Source organism: Drosophila willistoni, assembly GCF_018902025.1.
Source record: "Drosophila willistoni isolate 14030-0811.24 chromosome 2R unlocalized genomic scaffold, UCI_dwil_1.1 Seg167, whole genome shotgun sequence".
NCBI lineage: Eukaryota > Metazoa > Arthropoda > Insecta > Diptera > Drosophilidae > Drosophila > Drosophila willistoni.
This window is the reverse complement of record NW_025814050.1, coordinates 18,213,766-18,228,179: the sequence shown is the minus strand read 5'-3', so window position 1 is coordinate 18,228,179 and position 14,414 is coordinate 18,213,766. Positions and strand designations below refer to the sequence as shown.

Genomic DNA, 14,414 nt, shown 5'->3' with positions numbered 1-14,414 from the left:
TTTAGACCTCTGACCTTAGCTAAAAACTAAATGGTAAATATTATAGAACTTAGAACTTTATTTAATTGCACTATTTGAATTTATATAAAATTGTTGTTTATTTTTATAGTAATCTCTTTAAAAATAAAACATCTTTTTTTTCCAGTCATTGCATAACACAAAAACTTCTTTCCAAAATCGTTTAATAATTATTTACACGATCAATAAGATATGTTGACGTTTTTTTAATTTTTTGGGTTAGTTTCAGAAAAAACATTTGAACATTTTTAAACTGTCTCAGTTTTTTACTCAAAAGAAGAAGAACCAAAAATGGTTTGGTGGAAATTTTTGGTTATAAGAACAAAAGTCCCCTTCTTTTTAGCTAAACTCTCTTGTTTAACAATTTTGAAAAAATATTAAAAATAACTTCTTTTGCGAAATCTGCTGAAGACAGAACTTGGTGGTTCTTGAAATACAAACAACCTGCTCACCTTAGGTGCTGCCTATGATTGAAAATCTTATAAATTCGTAAGATTTATTGACCTCAAGCCGGCTAAAACCGAGTTTTGTTTATTAAAACTAAAGATAAAAAACTAATTCCTCTTTAAAAGCATGGATTAAAAAGGTTGAACTAGTTGGGTAATAACTTGAAAAAAAAATCTTGTCTATCGGTTTTTAATACTGCGAAAACAAGTATAACTTATAAAGGTGGTCAATCCTATGCTCTACTCACATTAGGTATAAACTTTGGGAGAACATTTTAGGCCCGATTCCCACTGGCGACCATCCACCATCTCTTTTGGGGTGGATAATGCCCGTGGGAATCGTTGTTTCATATCCACTGATAATCTCAAGCATTCCCCAGAGATGGATCAAGTAAGAATTGGGCCTAAGGCATTGATAAAAACAATCCATTAAACCCCGAAAGAATGCCCCTACCTCTAGGTAGTAAATTTTGTAAAATACCTTCATATCCTAGAAAGCATTATACTGGGAAGTATACTTCCTAATTACTATTGCGATCTTACAATTACACTCTTGTCTAATTGTCCAGCTTTATGTAATGAATCTGTTGAAACATTATTTAAATCTCCGCCGGTTGAACAACATTTTAATTAGGTATCATATTTAAAGTTCTTATTTGGAAAGCTATGAGTTTGTTTAAAAATCGAATTTTAAATATTATCATTAATATGTAAATGCACTTAAACCATTCTTAAAGACAGCAAAAACACACAAATAGACATGGATAAAACGAAGGATTTTAAATATTTGAAACTTGTTCTTGTTCTACTTTTAACAAAGATTTTATAAATTTCAACCAGTGAACACCAACTTCTTATTTATGTCCCTTGCCAAATAAAACAACTTTCAAATTCTTTTTTAAATACTATTTATATATAATTTATTTATATAATAGAATTACATATTTGTTTCTTGAGGGAGAGGTCGCGTGAGGGGTTAAAGTTTTTGAAATAAATCGTACATATTCAGCTTAACAAACTAAAAGTGTTAATTCTTAAGATGCTTACGGGAGTGGGGGAAGGATCCTTACTTTTCTCTTTTCTTTATTTATATATATTATATTATTTCGGGTTGCATAATACACGGACCCGCTCATTTTTGTTTTTTTTTTGTTTTTCTCTTTTATTATTATTTTATACACATTTAAAAAATGATTTTACAAAGTGTTTTGTTTTTGCCTATAAATTCTAAGCATTATTATTATTATATTTAATTGTGTTTTTTGTCTGATTTTTCTTTTCTTTTTGTTTGTTTTACTCTTTTTTTGTTGTAATTTTTTTTCTTTTCGCTTTTCAAGTTGTTGTTTTTGTTGTAGGTATGTGTTTTTAGGAGGGGGCGAGTGTGTGTGTGTTTGTGTAGTTCGTTCTAATCAACCTACTAAATTTTAAATTAGAAATTATACACTTTAGATTTATTCTTGTTTTTTTTTCCAAGGTATTATTTAAATATAAACTTAGCACTAGTTGCATATTATTTTAGATGGTTTTTATCCCTTTAATTCTTTTTTTTTATCAACAAGTTTTGCGTTTGCTCTCGACCTTTTTCTTCCTTTTTTTTGTAATAAACAGAACAGAACTAAAACATAAAAAAAACTTGGCGCCACGCGTTCAAAATGGAAGCTTACTATTATTATTATTATGATAATATTATATGCACACACACACATCTATACAACAATTAAAGTCTATATAGATGCAGAGAAAATGTATATTATTATTTTTGCTTGCCAAGTCAACAAAAGAAAATGTACAAAAGTAAAAAGTATTCAATGAAGGCGCGCAAAAAAAAAACTTAAAGCGAACACAAAAAGCGAAATTAAATTAACAAAGAATAATAATGAAAATATATATGTATATATATATATATATCTGATAATAAAATGAACGTTTAACGAACGTAAAAAACTTGGATTTTAGGGGTTGTGCCTGTGTTTAAGCAGGAGTGAAACATATTATACCTCTTTGCATTTTACAGTTTATCCTTACTTAAACGATATCAAAAGTTTTTCCTTTCTTTTCTGTTTTCTGTCGTGTGTGTGTGTGTGTATTTACTTCTCTGATAAGTAATATATATAATTGTAAATATATATTTATATATATATATATATATGTATATAATGAACTACAAAAACTTTTTAAGTGACTGTACCTAAACTCTAAGGTAAGCGGATCTAGCAGATGTGCCTCGATATCGATAGTTTTCAAATTTATCGAAAGTTGCCCCAACGCTGGCCCCAAAATACCGTTAGTTAGGTTTCTGTGTGTGTGTGTGTGTATGGGTGAGTGAGTGTATATGTGAGTGTTAAATTGTGGTTGGTGTTCAAAACACAAAACGGCTGTTCCCAACGTGTCCGGTTCGGTGTCCAAATTCTCTCTACCTCGCCGACTGTGCGGTTCTTTGACCTTTGCTTGGAGTCGTGGTGCTCGGAGTCGATGCACCTGTGGCTGCCGCTGCTGTCGTCGTCGTCGTTGTTGTGGCCACCACGGTGACAGTTTTGGTGCAACGTATACAGATATAATCATCATCCGCTTTGATCTGACTACGATTGAGACCCACACAGTACATGTGGAACCATTCATTGCATCCGCCATCGCATTGCACCCAATCGACTTCACGTCCCGTCGGCTTATGGCAATTCTCTGCTCGACATTCCTCTTCGTCATCCTCTTGGGCCGCCTGTTGATTGCGCTGGGCATGTTTCTTTTGACCAGTGGTTGGTGGTGCTCCAGCAGCACCTCCTCCTCCTCCTCCTCCTCCACCAGCGGAACTACTGTTGTTGGAGTTGTTATTTGGATTGTTGTTGTTGTTATTATTATTGGTGGAGGTTCGTTTGCGTTTCTTGTGGGCTGAGCCCGGCGTGGGCGTGGTAGTTGGTGTTGATCCCGTTCCCGTTGTGTTGCCACCATTCGCCTGCTTGTTCTCAGCATCAGCATCGGCACCAGTTGCCGTTGCCGTTGTCTTCGCGTCACTCTTTCGGCCCGCTGCAGTTCCAGCTCCCTTTTTGTTGGGCGTCTGTTTGGGTGTATTTTGTTTCTTGCGTGGAACTGCCGCATTGGCGCCACTCGCATCATTCGAACGTCGTTTCTTATTGCGTCCACCTGCTCCACTACCGGGTCCTGTCGCGCCGCCACTTTGGCTACTGGGACTATTCTGCACCAATAGGCTGTCATTGGAATCATCCGGGCCGGAGTGTATGCTAGAGGATGTTGCTAAAGTTGGATGAGTTTGCTGCTGCCGCTGGCGTTGAACATGTTGAGCCACCCGATTCAGAGCCTCGGACTGGAGTTGAGTGGGCGGTATAGTCTCCAGAATCCGCCACAATTCCTGCGTCTCATCCAATGAGACCTCGAGCAGATCACCCTCCATCATGAGGTCCAGAAGATTTTCAATTTCACTATCGGACAACAGTTTGAGGAGATCGGAATTGGAGTCATTGTTGGTGGTGGTGGATGTGGCGGGGTGGGGTGTGGCGCTTGCAGAATTTAATTCATCCTCGTCATTGCTGAAGCCATCTTCGACTATACGCAGACGGCATTCATCCTCATCGTCATCATCATCGGCATCGGATTCGGTTGAACCGCTGGCGGCCTCCTTGGACAGGCTGCCCCGTCGCCGAGGCTTGCGGGGGCTACTAATGCTACCCAAGCCGCCATCGGAGCGTCTCTTTAGCTGCTGCTGCTGGGCCATAATTGCTTCTTGGGCGGCACTCACATCCGGACTACTCAATGCCTTGCGTGCCCGATCCTGCCAGTTCATTGCCCGCTCGGCTAAGCAGCGCAATGCTTCATCCTCGGGCAGGCGAATGGGCAGCTGTTGGAGTTGGACAAGAAGTGGAAGTATGGTCTCCAGGCGCGGCCTCTTCGAGCGCACACAACTGGGGCAAAGCCATTTGGGTCGACTTGGTGGTCCTCCGGCTGCTCCGCTGCCACCATTCAGAAGACCATTTGTCGTTGCCACCGGCGGTGGGGGAACACAATCCTCATGGAACCAATCCCGACACAATTGACAATTGAACATCATCGAACGGAATTCAGATTTGCACAGACAAAAGACATCTCTTCTTGGATTCTTCACCACATTCTGCCGCCTCAGATCACGCATGTCAACCAGCTCCTGTTCCTCGGCATTTTTAAAGGTGGCCACAATTTCAGCGGGATTCTTCTCCTTTAGAAAATCATCCTGGAACCGTGGCTTGAGATCCGAGTCAATGTTAATGGCATCGGCACGAGGCATTAACACCTCGAGAAGCGTATAACATGTCCCCTTCTTGAGAAAAGCGCAGGCAGTATTTTCTTTCCATTGATGGGCGCTATTCAAATGTCCTTGCATTCGACTTAGCTCCTCCAATTGGATTGGTATGCCTAGGCCCCGCTCAATCATCGTCTCCAGGGTATGACAATAGGTCACATGATTATTCTGTTGCAGCTGCTCCACCGAACGCAGCCATTCACGTGCCTTGCGCAACGCATCCTTCAGTATGCCATGCGATGGCACTTGACCATTAATCTCGCTGGCCGACTTCAAGAACTGTTCGATATCGCTCAGTTCATGCTGTTGGGTTAGACGTCGGAAATATTTAGCAGCTTGTGATTCCCATGCCTCGATATCGGCTCCAATCTTCTGTAGCTTACGCATCTCCTTGTCCACATACGGATCTGTGGGATCCAAATCAGCAGCTGCCATATGTAATAGATTCTTAATATCCTGATACGTCAACTTGGAGCTAGTCTCTCGTAGTCCCTGTGATCGTTTATACCATTTGCATTGCTTTATGCGTTTCTGCAACAAATCCAATTGTTGCAGCTCAATGCGCAGAGAGCTTCCCTCACTGATCAGGGTCTCCAGCTCATTTTCTTCGAGTGCCTCCAGTGACAATGATAATTGGACTTCTGCCCTCTCCACAAACTGCTTGCCCAATACCAAAAGCTCCCGCACAGAGGCTCCCTCATCGATGATGCAACACAGGTTATCGATTTCTTGAACAAATAGTTCCAGCTCTTCCATGGTAAGTTTATATTGAGCTGCTTCCTGATTATGATCTGAACGGGTGCGTACCTGCACGGGGAAAGGGGGGAGAATGTGATAAGTAAAGGAGATGGCTAAATGATGAAATTCGCTCTGTCTTACCTTATTTATACCCAATTGCTGAATGACTGTAACACATTTCTCCGCCTCAATTGCAGCTGCATTTAAACGATCTATAAGCAGGGATGAGGGAAATTTCTTTGTTTCCGCCTCCTTGCATAGCTCTTGCAATTCGGAGAGTGTAACCGATGTCGGTGTATGGGCATCGACTATATCCCGACAACGTGATAGCCACCGCTCAAAACTATGTGCCTTTACTTTTAGTTTTTGCAACATCAGAGGCATCTCATCCAACGTATAGCGATAGATAAGCGTATGCTTCTCTGGGGCACAACCACAGAGGACTGTGTAATGTCGCAGACAGACAATTAGCTTCTCATTGCACTCACAGGCCACAGCAGAGAGGAAACATGTGGTATTACACTCTTGACAATGGCGTTCATCGTCATTAACCAGTTCGAATGCTCGACGCTCCGCCCTGGTAACGCCCCATTCCAGCAGAGATTTGCGTAGTTTCTTCTCCGTATCGACCATTTCGGCCATGTCTATGTAACAGGCGGTGGCTATGCCAAATGTCAATTTAGCCGGCTCCAAGGCCATTTTACAGACTAGCTCGTCGTGTGAGAAGACACAGAAACGGCGCAGCATCGAATAATGATTGACACATTCCCGGCCCATTTTTAGCCAATCGGCCGGGGCAAAGTTAACAGCTTCGGCAAAATTATAGCCCTGATTGAAGCCAGCATGATAGGCCCGAGGAAATGTGATGACAAATTCGCCAGCATGCTGATCTGTACGATAAACGGGCACACGATTATTCATCAGGATATTGGGATTCATAATCGTGACCAATTGATGCAATAAATCCGGCTGAGAGCTAAATAATTCTGGGGCAGCCTGTTTCATTGTCTCCTCAAATTGTTCGGCACACGAACCGGGTACACCATACCAAGTTTTCGGTTCACCCCAATGCAAATAGTTGATGGAATAACTCCAATGATCCTCATTATGCCAACAGAAGGCAGCAAAACACATGCCCACATACATCCATGGTGCATTCATGCCACTGATATCTGCATTAATGTGTCCCAATATTGAATCCTCTAGCAAGGGGAGATTATTCAAATTCCAATTCGATTCGGCATACTCCTGATCCCCCGGCAAAAGATAAACTGAACTCTTTGTAGGGAAACCAGAACCATGATCCATGGTATGCAAATCAGCTCCATATTCGACTGTGACATCCTCATCGATCGATGAGACAATACGCCAGAATTCCCTTTCCACCATCTCGGTGGGCACCAGATGTACGGGTTTGCGGAAATATTCCTTCTTAAATTCATCGGCCATCTGTCCAAATTGTTGGAGAGTGTATTCACGTTCGGCTTGCTCGAAACCGAATGCTTCTTGTGGCTTGCTCACCTCCTCGACCACACAACGCGGACATAGCCATTCACCTGTTTATTGAAAAAGACCGGAGAAGAGAAAAAGGTAAAGAATTATTAAACAAAAGCTATAACAAATCATTTCAAGCATTTCTATAGGTGTTCCATGCTCTTTAGAAGGCGTAATGGTATATTAACTTCGACAAAAATGTGTGACCCTATTTAATATATAAGTACATATATTCTTAATCTGCATTGTTAGCCGAAACTATATAGCCCATCGTTATAAACACCTAGATTTTGAAGACTATAAGGAACAAACTTCTAGCTGATCCTTTTGTTAAACGATTTACGTTCTGTGGGGGGATTCGCTAAGAGCTTAAGACTTAATTAAAGACTTAATCTTATAAACTCAAAGTTCTTATTTAACTTGGTGTAGAGTATATGAAAGTCGACGCTTTACTTATTTCCCCTCTTTTATTTTTTTCAAAGGAATGCGTGGAATGCTTTGGCATTGCTTGTAAACACATCAAATTCTTAAAATGGTTTTGTATCATTTCTCATTTCATGTTGATAATAAGATCAGGTATTATGTATTATATAACAATTCTAATGAATTGTAATCGTCACAACGCAAAACCAAACATTCTTCTAACGTTGCGCTGCCGCCAAGTTGTTTATATTATAAATAAATATAAAATAAAACAAATAAATTGCAATGCCTTTGCTCTCTTTCTAATAGGCCTATAAAATATTAAATTCTCAACTTGTTTTCAAAAGGAATACAATCGTTTGCACTCGTTTAGTTTGTTTGTTTATCTAAGGACGCACGCAGCCTATAGAATTCCAAGATATAAAAACAAACAAAAGGGGAGAGATAGATAGGAGTTTCCAATTGGTTTATATAGAATCAAATGTTTAAACATTCTGAGTTTTAGACTTTGTCGTCTCATTATAGGAATGCTGGTATCGTCTTTGACGTTTGGTGACTTTTACTTACCCTTGGGTATACTGGATAATGGCGGCAACAGACAGAATGTATGATAGCTATCATCGCAGCCGTCGCATAGGAGCATGGCCTCCTCAATGTCACCACGATTGCAAATGTGACAAATGTATTTCATGAGTGGATCAATTAGAGGAGTATTTGCCACAGATGCAGTGGCTGGCGTTTCATTTGATGACTTCTTTTGCATGGCTCCGCGAGTTGTTGGTGCACTGGTATCCTTTGCATCTTTGCCAGCACCGCCAGCAGCAGCTCCTCCTCCAGCTCCAGAAGCTGTGACAGCATTAAAACTGCTCAACAAATCACGTTTAAAATCCTCCTTTGTCTCTGTTTTAATGGTTACACCAGCTGCAGCTGCTGCTGATCCTTTTAGACCACAACTAGCAGTGGAATTGCCAAATCTTTTGGAGCGTCGTGTATTCTGCTCATTGGGTGGAGCAATTTGTTGACGTGTTAGGATCTCATGAGACTTGTAATCGGTGCCGCCATCTTCGAGTTTAACCGGTGTCGGCGTTGGTCCACCACTCGAGCCCAATACCTTGCCCGATGTATAGACCTCGAAGGGATGCAGTATGCGTTCGTAGTGGGCCTTTAGGGTGGCTCCAACACTCTTACTCGATGGATATTGCATACGATTGGCCACTTTGGCCCATTTGCGTTCTTTGGTTGCGGTTTCCATGCCACCCTCCTCCTGAACAATCCGATGTAGTGTATACAAATCCAATGCCTTGCGCTCAACCATTGGAATTTTGAGTGAGGCTCCTTGTAGCTCCCAAAACTTGGCGATCTGATCGAGAAAATTGAGTTTAACCCGCGTCTTGGCCTCCAATTCGTTGAGTCTTTGCACTCGGGGCACAAAACGCAATTTATCCACGTCGACGGCAAATGGCGGTGACCATTTGTCAGGCGGCAGAATCTTGGCAATGCCACATTTCTCGGCTATGGAACGAATTTTACTTATATAGGCCAAGGGATTCTTGAATTCCTCGGCAGTTGGCCGGAATACAGGACATTCGGGTGGCGTATCAAAATGGAATTCCTCATTCTTATTCTGATCAAATTTATTTGTGCTATGCGGTTGTGTATGCAAGATCTTCTTATGCATCGGTGTCGGTGGATGTGGGCAACTGTTGTGATATTTTCTAGTGGCAGATACACTGCTGCTGGCATGATTCATCGGCACGCTGGGCATAGGACGTTCAGTGGCAGCCGGAACAGCAGGGGTAGCTTGTCCTTGTCCAGTCAGTGACGAAGAGGAAGATGTAGTCCCCCCCGTTGCCGCTCCTGTTAAAGGACCAGCAGACGCAGCAGTTGCCGATTGAGTAGATCCACTAATATTTAAGGGTGCAGATGCATGATGGTGATGATGATGATCATCATTGGAATTGGAATTGGTTATAGATGCTGATGACGATGATGAAGTTTTCTTAGCTGATTCACTACCGCTGGCTGTACCACTTCCAGTCGAATTTCGTGTCCTTAGACGTCGTGCCGGCGTTGCCGTACCATTTGAGGATGATGAGCCTCCGGCTCCCGTTCCACTGCCGCTGCCACCAGATGTGGCACCACTTACATTGTCCGCCTCACTTTTGGCGGACATTTCGCTTAAATTATACGCCGAATTTGTTTGCTTTTTAAATTTCCTGCGAGAGAAAAATATAAAAGAGAGAAGACGTATTGAGATTTTAGTTAAGTTCAAAGACAAAACAAAACAAGCAAACAACAATAATCGATTATCACTCAAATCAAATCAGTCGTTGACTTAAATTGGTATATATAGTGTAAATACATTTTAAATGTGTAATCCTTGTAGCATTTATCACAGAAATGTCCATAAACAAAACAAATTCCTATTCCATGCCAACATCTTATCTTCTTTCAAGCAATATATAAGAGTCTCGTTCTACGTTGCAAAAAGATTTTCACAGTGAAAAAGGTTTCTTTCTGATTTAATTGAATTTTTTTGTTCGTTTGACAAAAATAACTTTCATCAATAGCAGCGATTGATACAAACAAAAAAAAAACATTATTTTTATTAATTATTTAAACTAATAAAACTATTCGCAAAGCTTAAATAACCTGTCCCAACTAGGTATAGATTTTAATGATAAAATTTATAATTTTAGAGATCATGTTGATCTTGGATATAAAAATTTTATTAATTTAAGGCGAAAAATTTCATAAATTTTTCTTTTTACATACACTAATGATTCGCCATTTTATAATAGGACCAAAATTTTGACCAATTATTTAATTTAAGAAGGTATTCTTGGTTGGAAATTTTAAGAATATCATTCTAAATGCAGCTAACGCTCAATACTTGGAAAGCCTCGACACCAGTAACCCCGAGAAAAGCCTCTGGAAAGCTACGAGGTACCTCAAAAGGCCCATTTCCGGAGATATGACTTTTGTTTTTGTGTGAGAAAACTTCAAAACTTATTTAAACATGCGGAAAAGATACAGCATGTAATTCCGAACCGTTTTTAATGTAACAAGGAACAATCAATGCAGAATGGTCATCATTGAAGTACTGACTTCAATTCAGAATTTTAAGATTATTTTTAATAAGGGTCCAATAAACAGGCTCCCATCCAAGAGAATTATTTTATATTGAAAGAATTGTTATAAATGGAATTTCCGATAAATTTCTCTCATGAGAAATACATTTAATTAATTGTTTCAATTTGGAATTTCCACAAATTGACTATTTTGTTTGTTATTGACATTAAAATTTATTTCTTTAGCTTGTTGTTTTTTATTACTATACATATTATGAGTTTTAAAATAGAACAAGTTATTCTGACTCTCAATATATATATTTTAATGGCAAGAAATCGTTTGAAGTTCAAACATTATAATTACTCCATTAGTGAGTGCCAGGTCAAAGTAAGGAATATAACCAGTAAGAGACCAAAATTACAATTTTGCGGGAGAAGTTTCACTAATCTGTGTAAACTTTTATTTTTATTAATTTATTGTAGTGTTGGGTTTGCTCATAAGTGAGTAAACATGAATAAATTCGTCACTAAACTCAGCAAATGATCATTGTTGTTCTTTTTTGGTCACTTTTTTACACATTTCTTCACTTTAAAACTTAAATCAATGTTGTCAAAATAAAATTCAGAATGCTTATGCTGAGGAACTGAAGAAGTGAACAATGTAGTAAGTAACTGAACAAAATGAGTAGTGAAGTGAGCAAGTGAACAAAATGAACAATTGAACAAACAAAGCAAAGGTTTCTGACTTTCTTTATAGAAATTGTTTGTTGTTATATTTGAACTCAGTGAAAATAAGTACTTTTAAAAGATAAGAGGTTTTCACTATATAAACATTTTGTTGTTATATTTGCACTACTTAAATATTCTAGGTAAAGGTAAAGGGTTTTCTTTTGTAAAAAATAAACTAAAAATGCGTTTTTATTAAAAATGATTTCGTATTTGAATTTCAACATTTTTTGAAATGTCACAATTTAATCACAAAGGTAATTTATACAGAAAATATTTGTATGTGTTTCTCTTGCATATGGATATACATATGTACATATATGTATATATACATATATATCAGTTTTCACTGCATACATTTGTATGGATTTTGATTTTAGTATAGAGAATTGAAAATCTTGATGCATTCTCTATATTTGAGGGCTTGTCTCAGTCCACGTCTCTCACAATTGCAGCACATACATTTTTTTCACGGTTTTTGCATTTTGGTTCGATAGGCATAAATGTTAATAGGCACCAATTGTAATTGTTGTAGAAAATCATCAGATAGATAGATACACACGCACACATACACACCAACTAACACACACACACACACAATTAACTGTCGCCCTAGCCTAGGCAAAAAAAAAAAAAAAATTTTATACGTATATAAAGGCAGGTAAACAAACATTTTATAGATTGAAGTGTACAAGTTGGGGTTGTCCACACACAGACAGACAAACTCACACACAAACACATGCAGAGGGACAAAGACAGGGAGTGAGAGAGAAAAAGAGTGAGACATTTGTATGTATTTATATAAGTAGTTCCCTCTGGCATTATCAGTCAAAACTATGGCCAAGAACACTTTGAACACTTTTTTATATGTCTGTAGTGTGACCAAAGTCTACTACGAGATCGTATAACAAATAAATAAATTTTATGTATTGCTTAACCCTTTCCTTTCCTTAAGGGCTTACGCGAATTTGTTGCATAAAAAGTGGAGCACTACCTCTTCTACCCTTCCCTCAACACCATGCACTTCGCTTTTTGTGTATGTATAACTTAGCGACCAACAACAAGAAAATATTAGTCCTGTAAACATTTAAAACCTTTTCATTTAGTTTGTCGATTGCAATTGTTAATAGGTTTGTGAAATAGCTCAATAATAAACGGAAATGTCGCCATATTGGAAAACCGAAAAGGTTCAACCGGCTTCATTTCTTTCATTGAACTTCCGGTTGAGGTTTTAATTTTATGTCTTTTTTCATACGTTTCTCGTTCAGCTGCTAGACAAAAGGAAGCCGCTGCTGCTGCTGCTGCTGTCAAAAAGAGCTTTGCTTTGGTGGTTGTTGTAACGCACACACACACACACGAATACATATATTTATATGTATAAACTCTTATGTAGAAATGTGGGGCGCACCACCACCACCCAACACGAATATGCGAATAGCAAAAGGGAGTAAAATGTGAGATGGGTGGGGGAGTATAGCATCTAACCTCCCACAGACCCTTCCTCTGTTTCCATACAATAGCTTGATCGCTCTCCTAGAGCGAGTTGAGTACCGTTTGATATGTACGTACATATATGTATGTATGTATGTTTTTTTTTGTATGTATCAAGTGAGAGCACAAAGTACATGAGGCGGAGGAGGACGACGACGACGTCAACAGAGAAGCCGCATGCTGCGTTTTTTGTTATTTTGTAGTTTTTCCCGTTTAATTAATTATGAAACTGCAATTATTGATTGATTAATTAATATGCACACACACACACACACATTCAGCAATCCCTTTATACACACACATATGTTTCAAAAATATTACTTGCACACACAAAAGGATACGAAAAATGTTGATTTATTTCACTTTATTGATCGCGATTGTAAAAAATAAAACTAAAGCCTAAGCCGAAAGCTTCTTTTATATAATTTTTACACACACGAACACAAATACACATACACATACACGCACTTTAGCTTACACGGGGGCCCATAGACAACATACATACATACACAGGTACATACACGTATATATGTACATACATACATATATTATATATTTTAGTTTTCTCTCGTATTTTAGATAAATTTATTTTATTTAGCCATAAAATCAAATATCCAAAAAATCTAGTTAAACTTACAAACACACATACACTTATATACAATTGTATGTATATGTGTACATACATAATACTTAGACACGAAATTAATTGCAGCCCAACAACAAAACGTGTGCAATATGGCAAAAAAATTTTTTGTAACAAATAAATATACTAACATTTTTATTTTGTTTGGCTTCAACTCGATGAAACGTTTCAACTTAGTTTGTTAAATTTTCTCTTTTTATTTTCCACATGTGTGCGAGTGTGTGTGTGTGTGATCACAATATTTTCAAAAAAGGAGTTTAAATGCTGCTGCCGCTGCCTGCGTCAACTGTAACTGCTCTGCTATGATGGCGACCCAAAGCAGCGACGCAACGCACTTTACAGTTTTTCTCTTTTCCTTTTTTTCGTATCACCCCTCCTTTCCATTGGTGGTTAACCTTTCCGACACCAGTTATTGAGAATTTTTTTTTTTCGTAATTTTTTTTAAAATAGTTTTTCAATCACTTTTATTTTCTATTAAACGGATTTACTTAATTCGTAGACTGCGCTGCCAACACATACAAACATTTTTTTGTCTTTTCTTTTGATTAAAATGCGGGGGGGTTGTTTGCCTTTCGGTTGGGATCTTTTCTCTCTCACACTCGTTTTTCTTCACCTTTTCTTTGGTTTCGATTTCAGGCAACTTTTCTAATTTTCAAATTTATGTTTGCATTTCATTCCATATTTCGTTGCTAATTAAACAATCTTTTTTTTTCAGCCATCAGCAAATCTCATACACTCACGCACACACCGCACTCACACATGCTTTCGCATACATAGGCAGACACACCACTTACACACACTCTTACACTTGTACAGGCTGAAGAAAAACTTACTGTCGTCATAGGTAAGAACTATTTAACTTGCACGCTGTGGAAATACGTGCACTTGTTGAAAATTGCTCATCAGTTTTCCACCCGAACACACGCAGCACTTGCACTTGGATTTTCTTCTAATTTTTCCTTTTTTCTCGTATATTTTATATGTATTTATTTTTGTTAGATTTCTTTTCACTCCAACTGCTCTGCTGTAAACTAACATTAAAATTTCTGATTAACGGCATACTAACATACTCAAAG

The 14,414-nt window shown here is 38.5% G+C and overlaps 1 protein-coding gene across 1 annotated transcript; it reads right to left on the bottom strand.

Annotated features, from left to right (window-relative positions):
* Positions 1-2,600: 2,600 nt before the first annotated feature.
* Positions 2,601-14,380, bottom strand: LOC6642661 (lysine-specific demethylase lid). The gene is made up of 4 exons (XM_002065317.4): positions 14,172-14,380; positions 7,975-9,623; positions 5,632-7,046; positions 2,601-5,559 (listed from the first exon to the last, which is right to left on the bottom strand). Exons 2-4 carry the CDS (start codon positions 9,578-9,580, stop codon positions 2,878-2,880), a joined length of 5,703 nt encoding a protein of 1,900 aa, XP_002065353.1. The 5' UTR covers positions 9,581-9,623; positions 14,172-14,380; the 3' UTR covers positions 2,601-2,877.
* Positions 14,381-14,414: the final 34 nt, after the last annotated feature.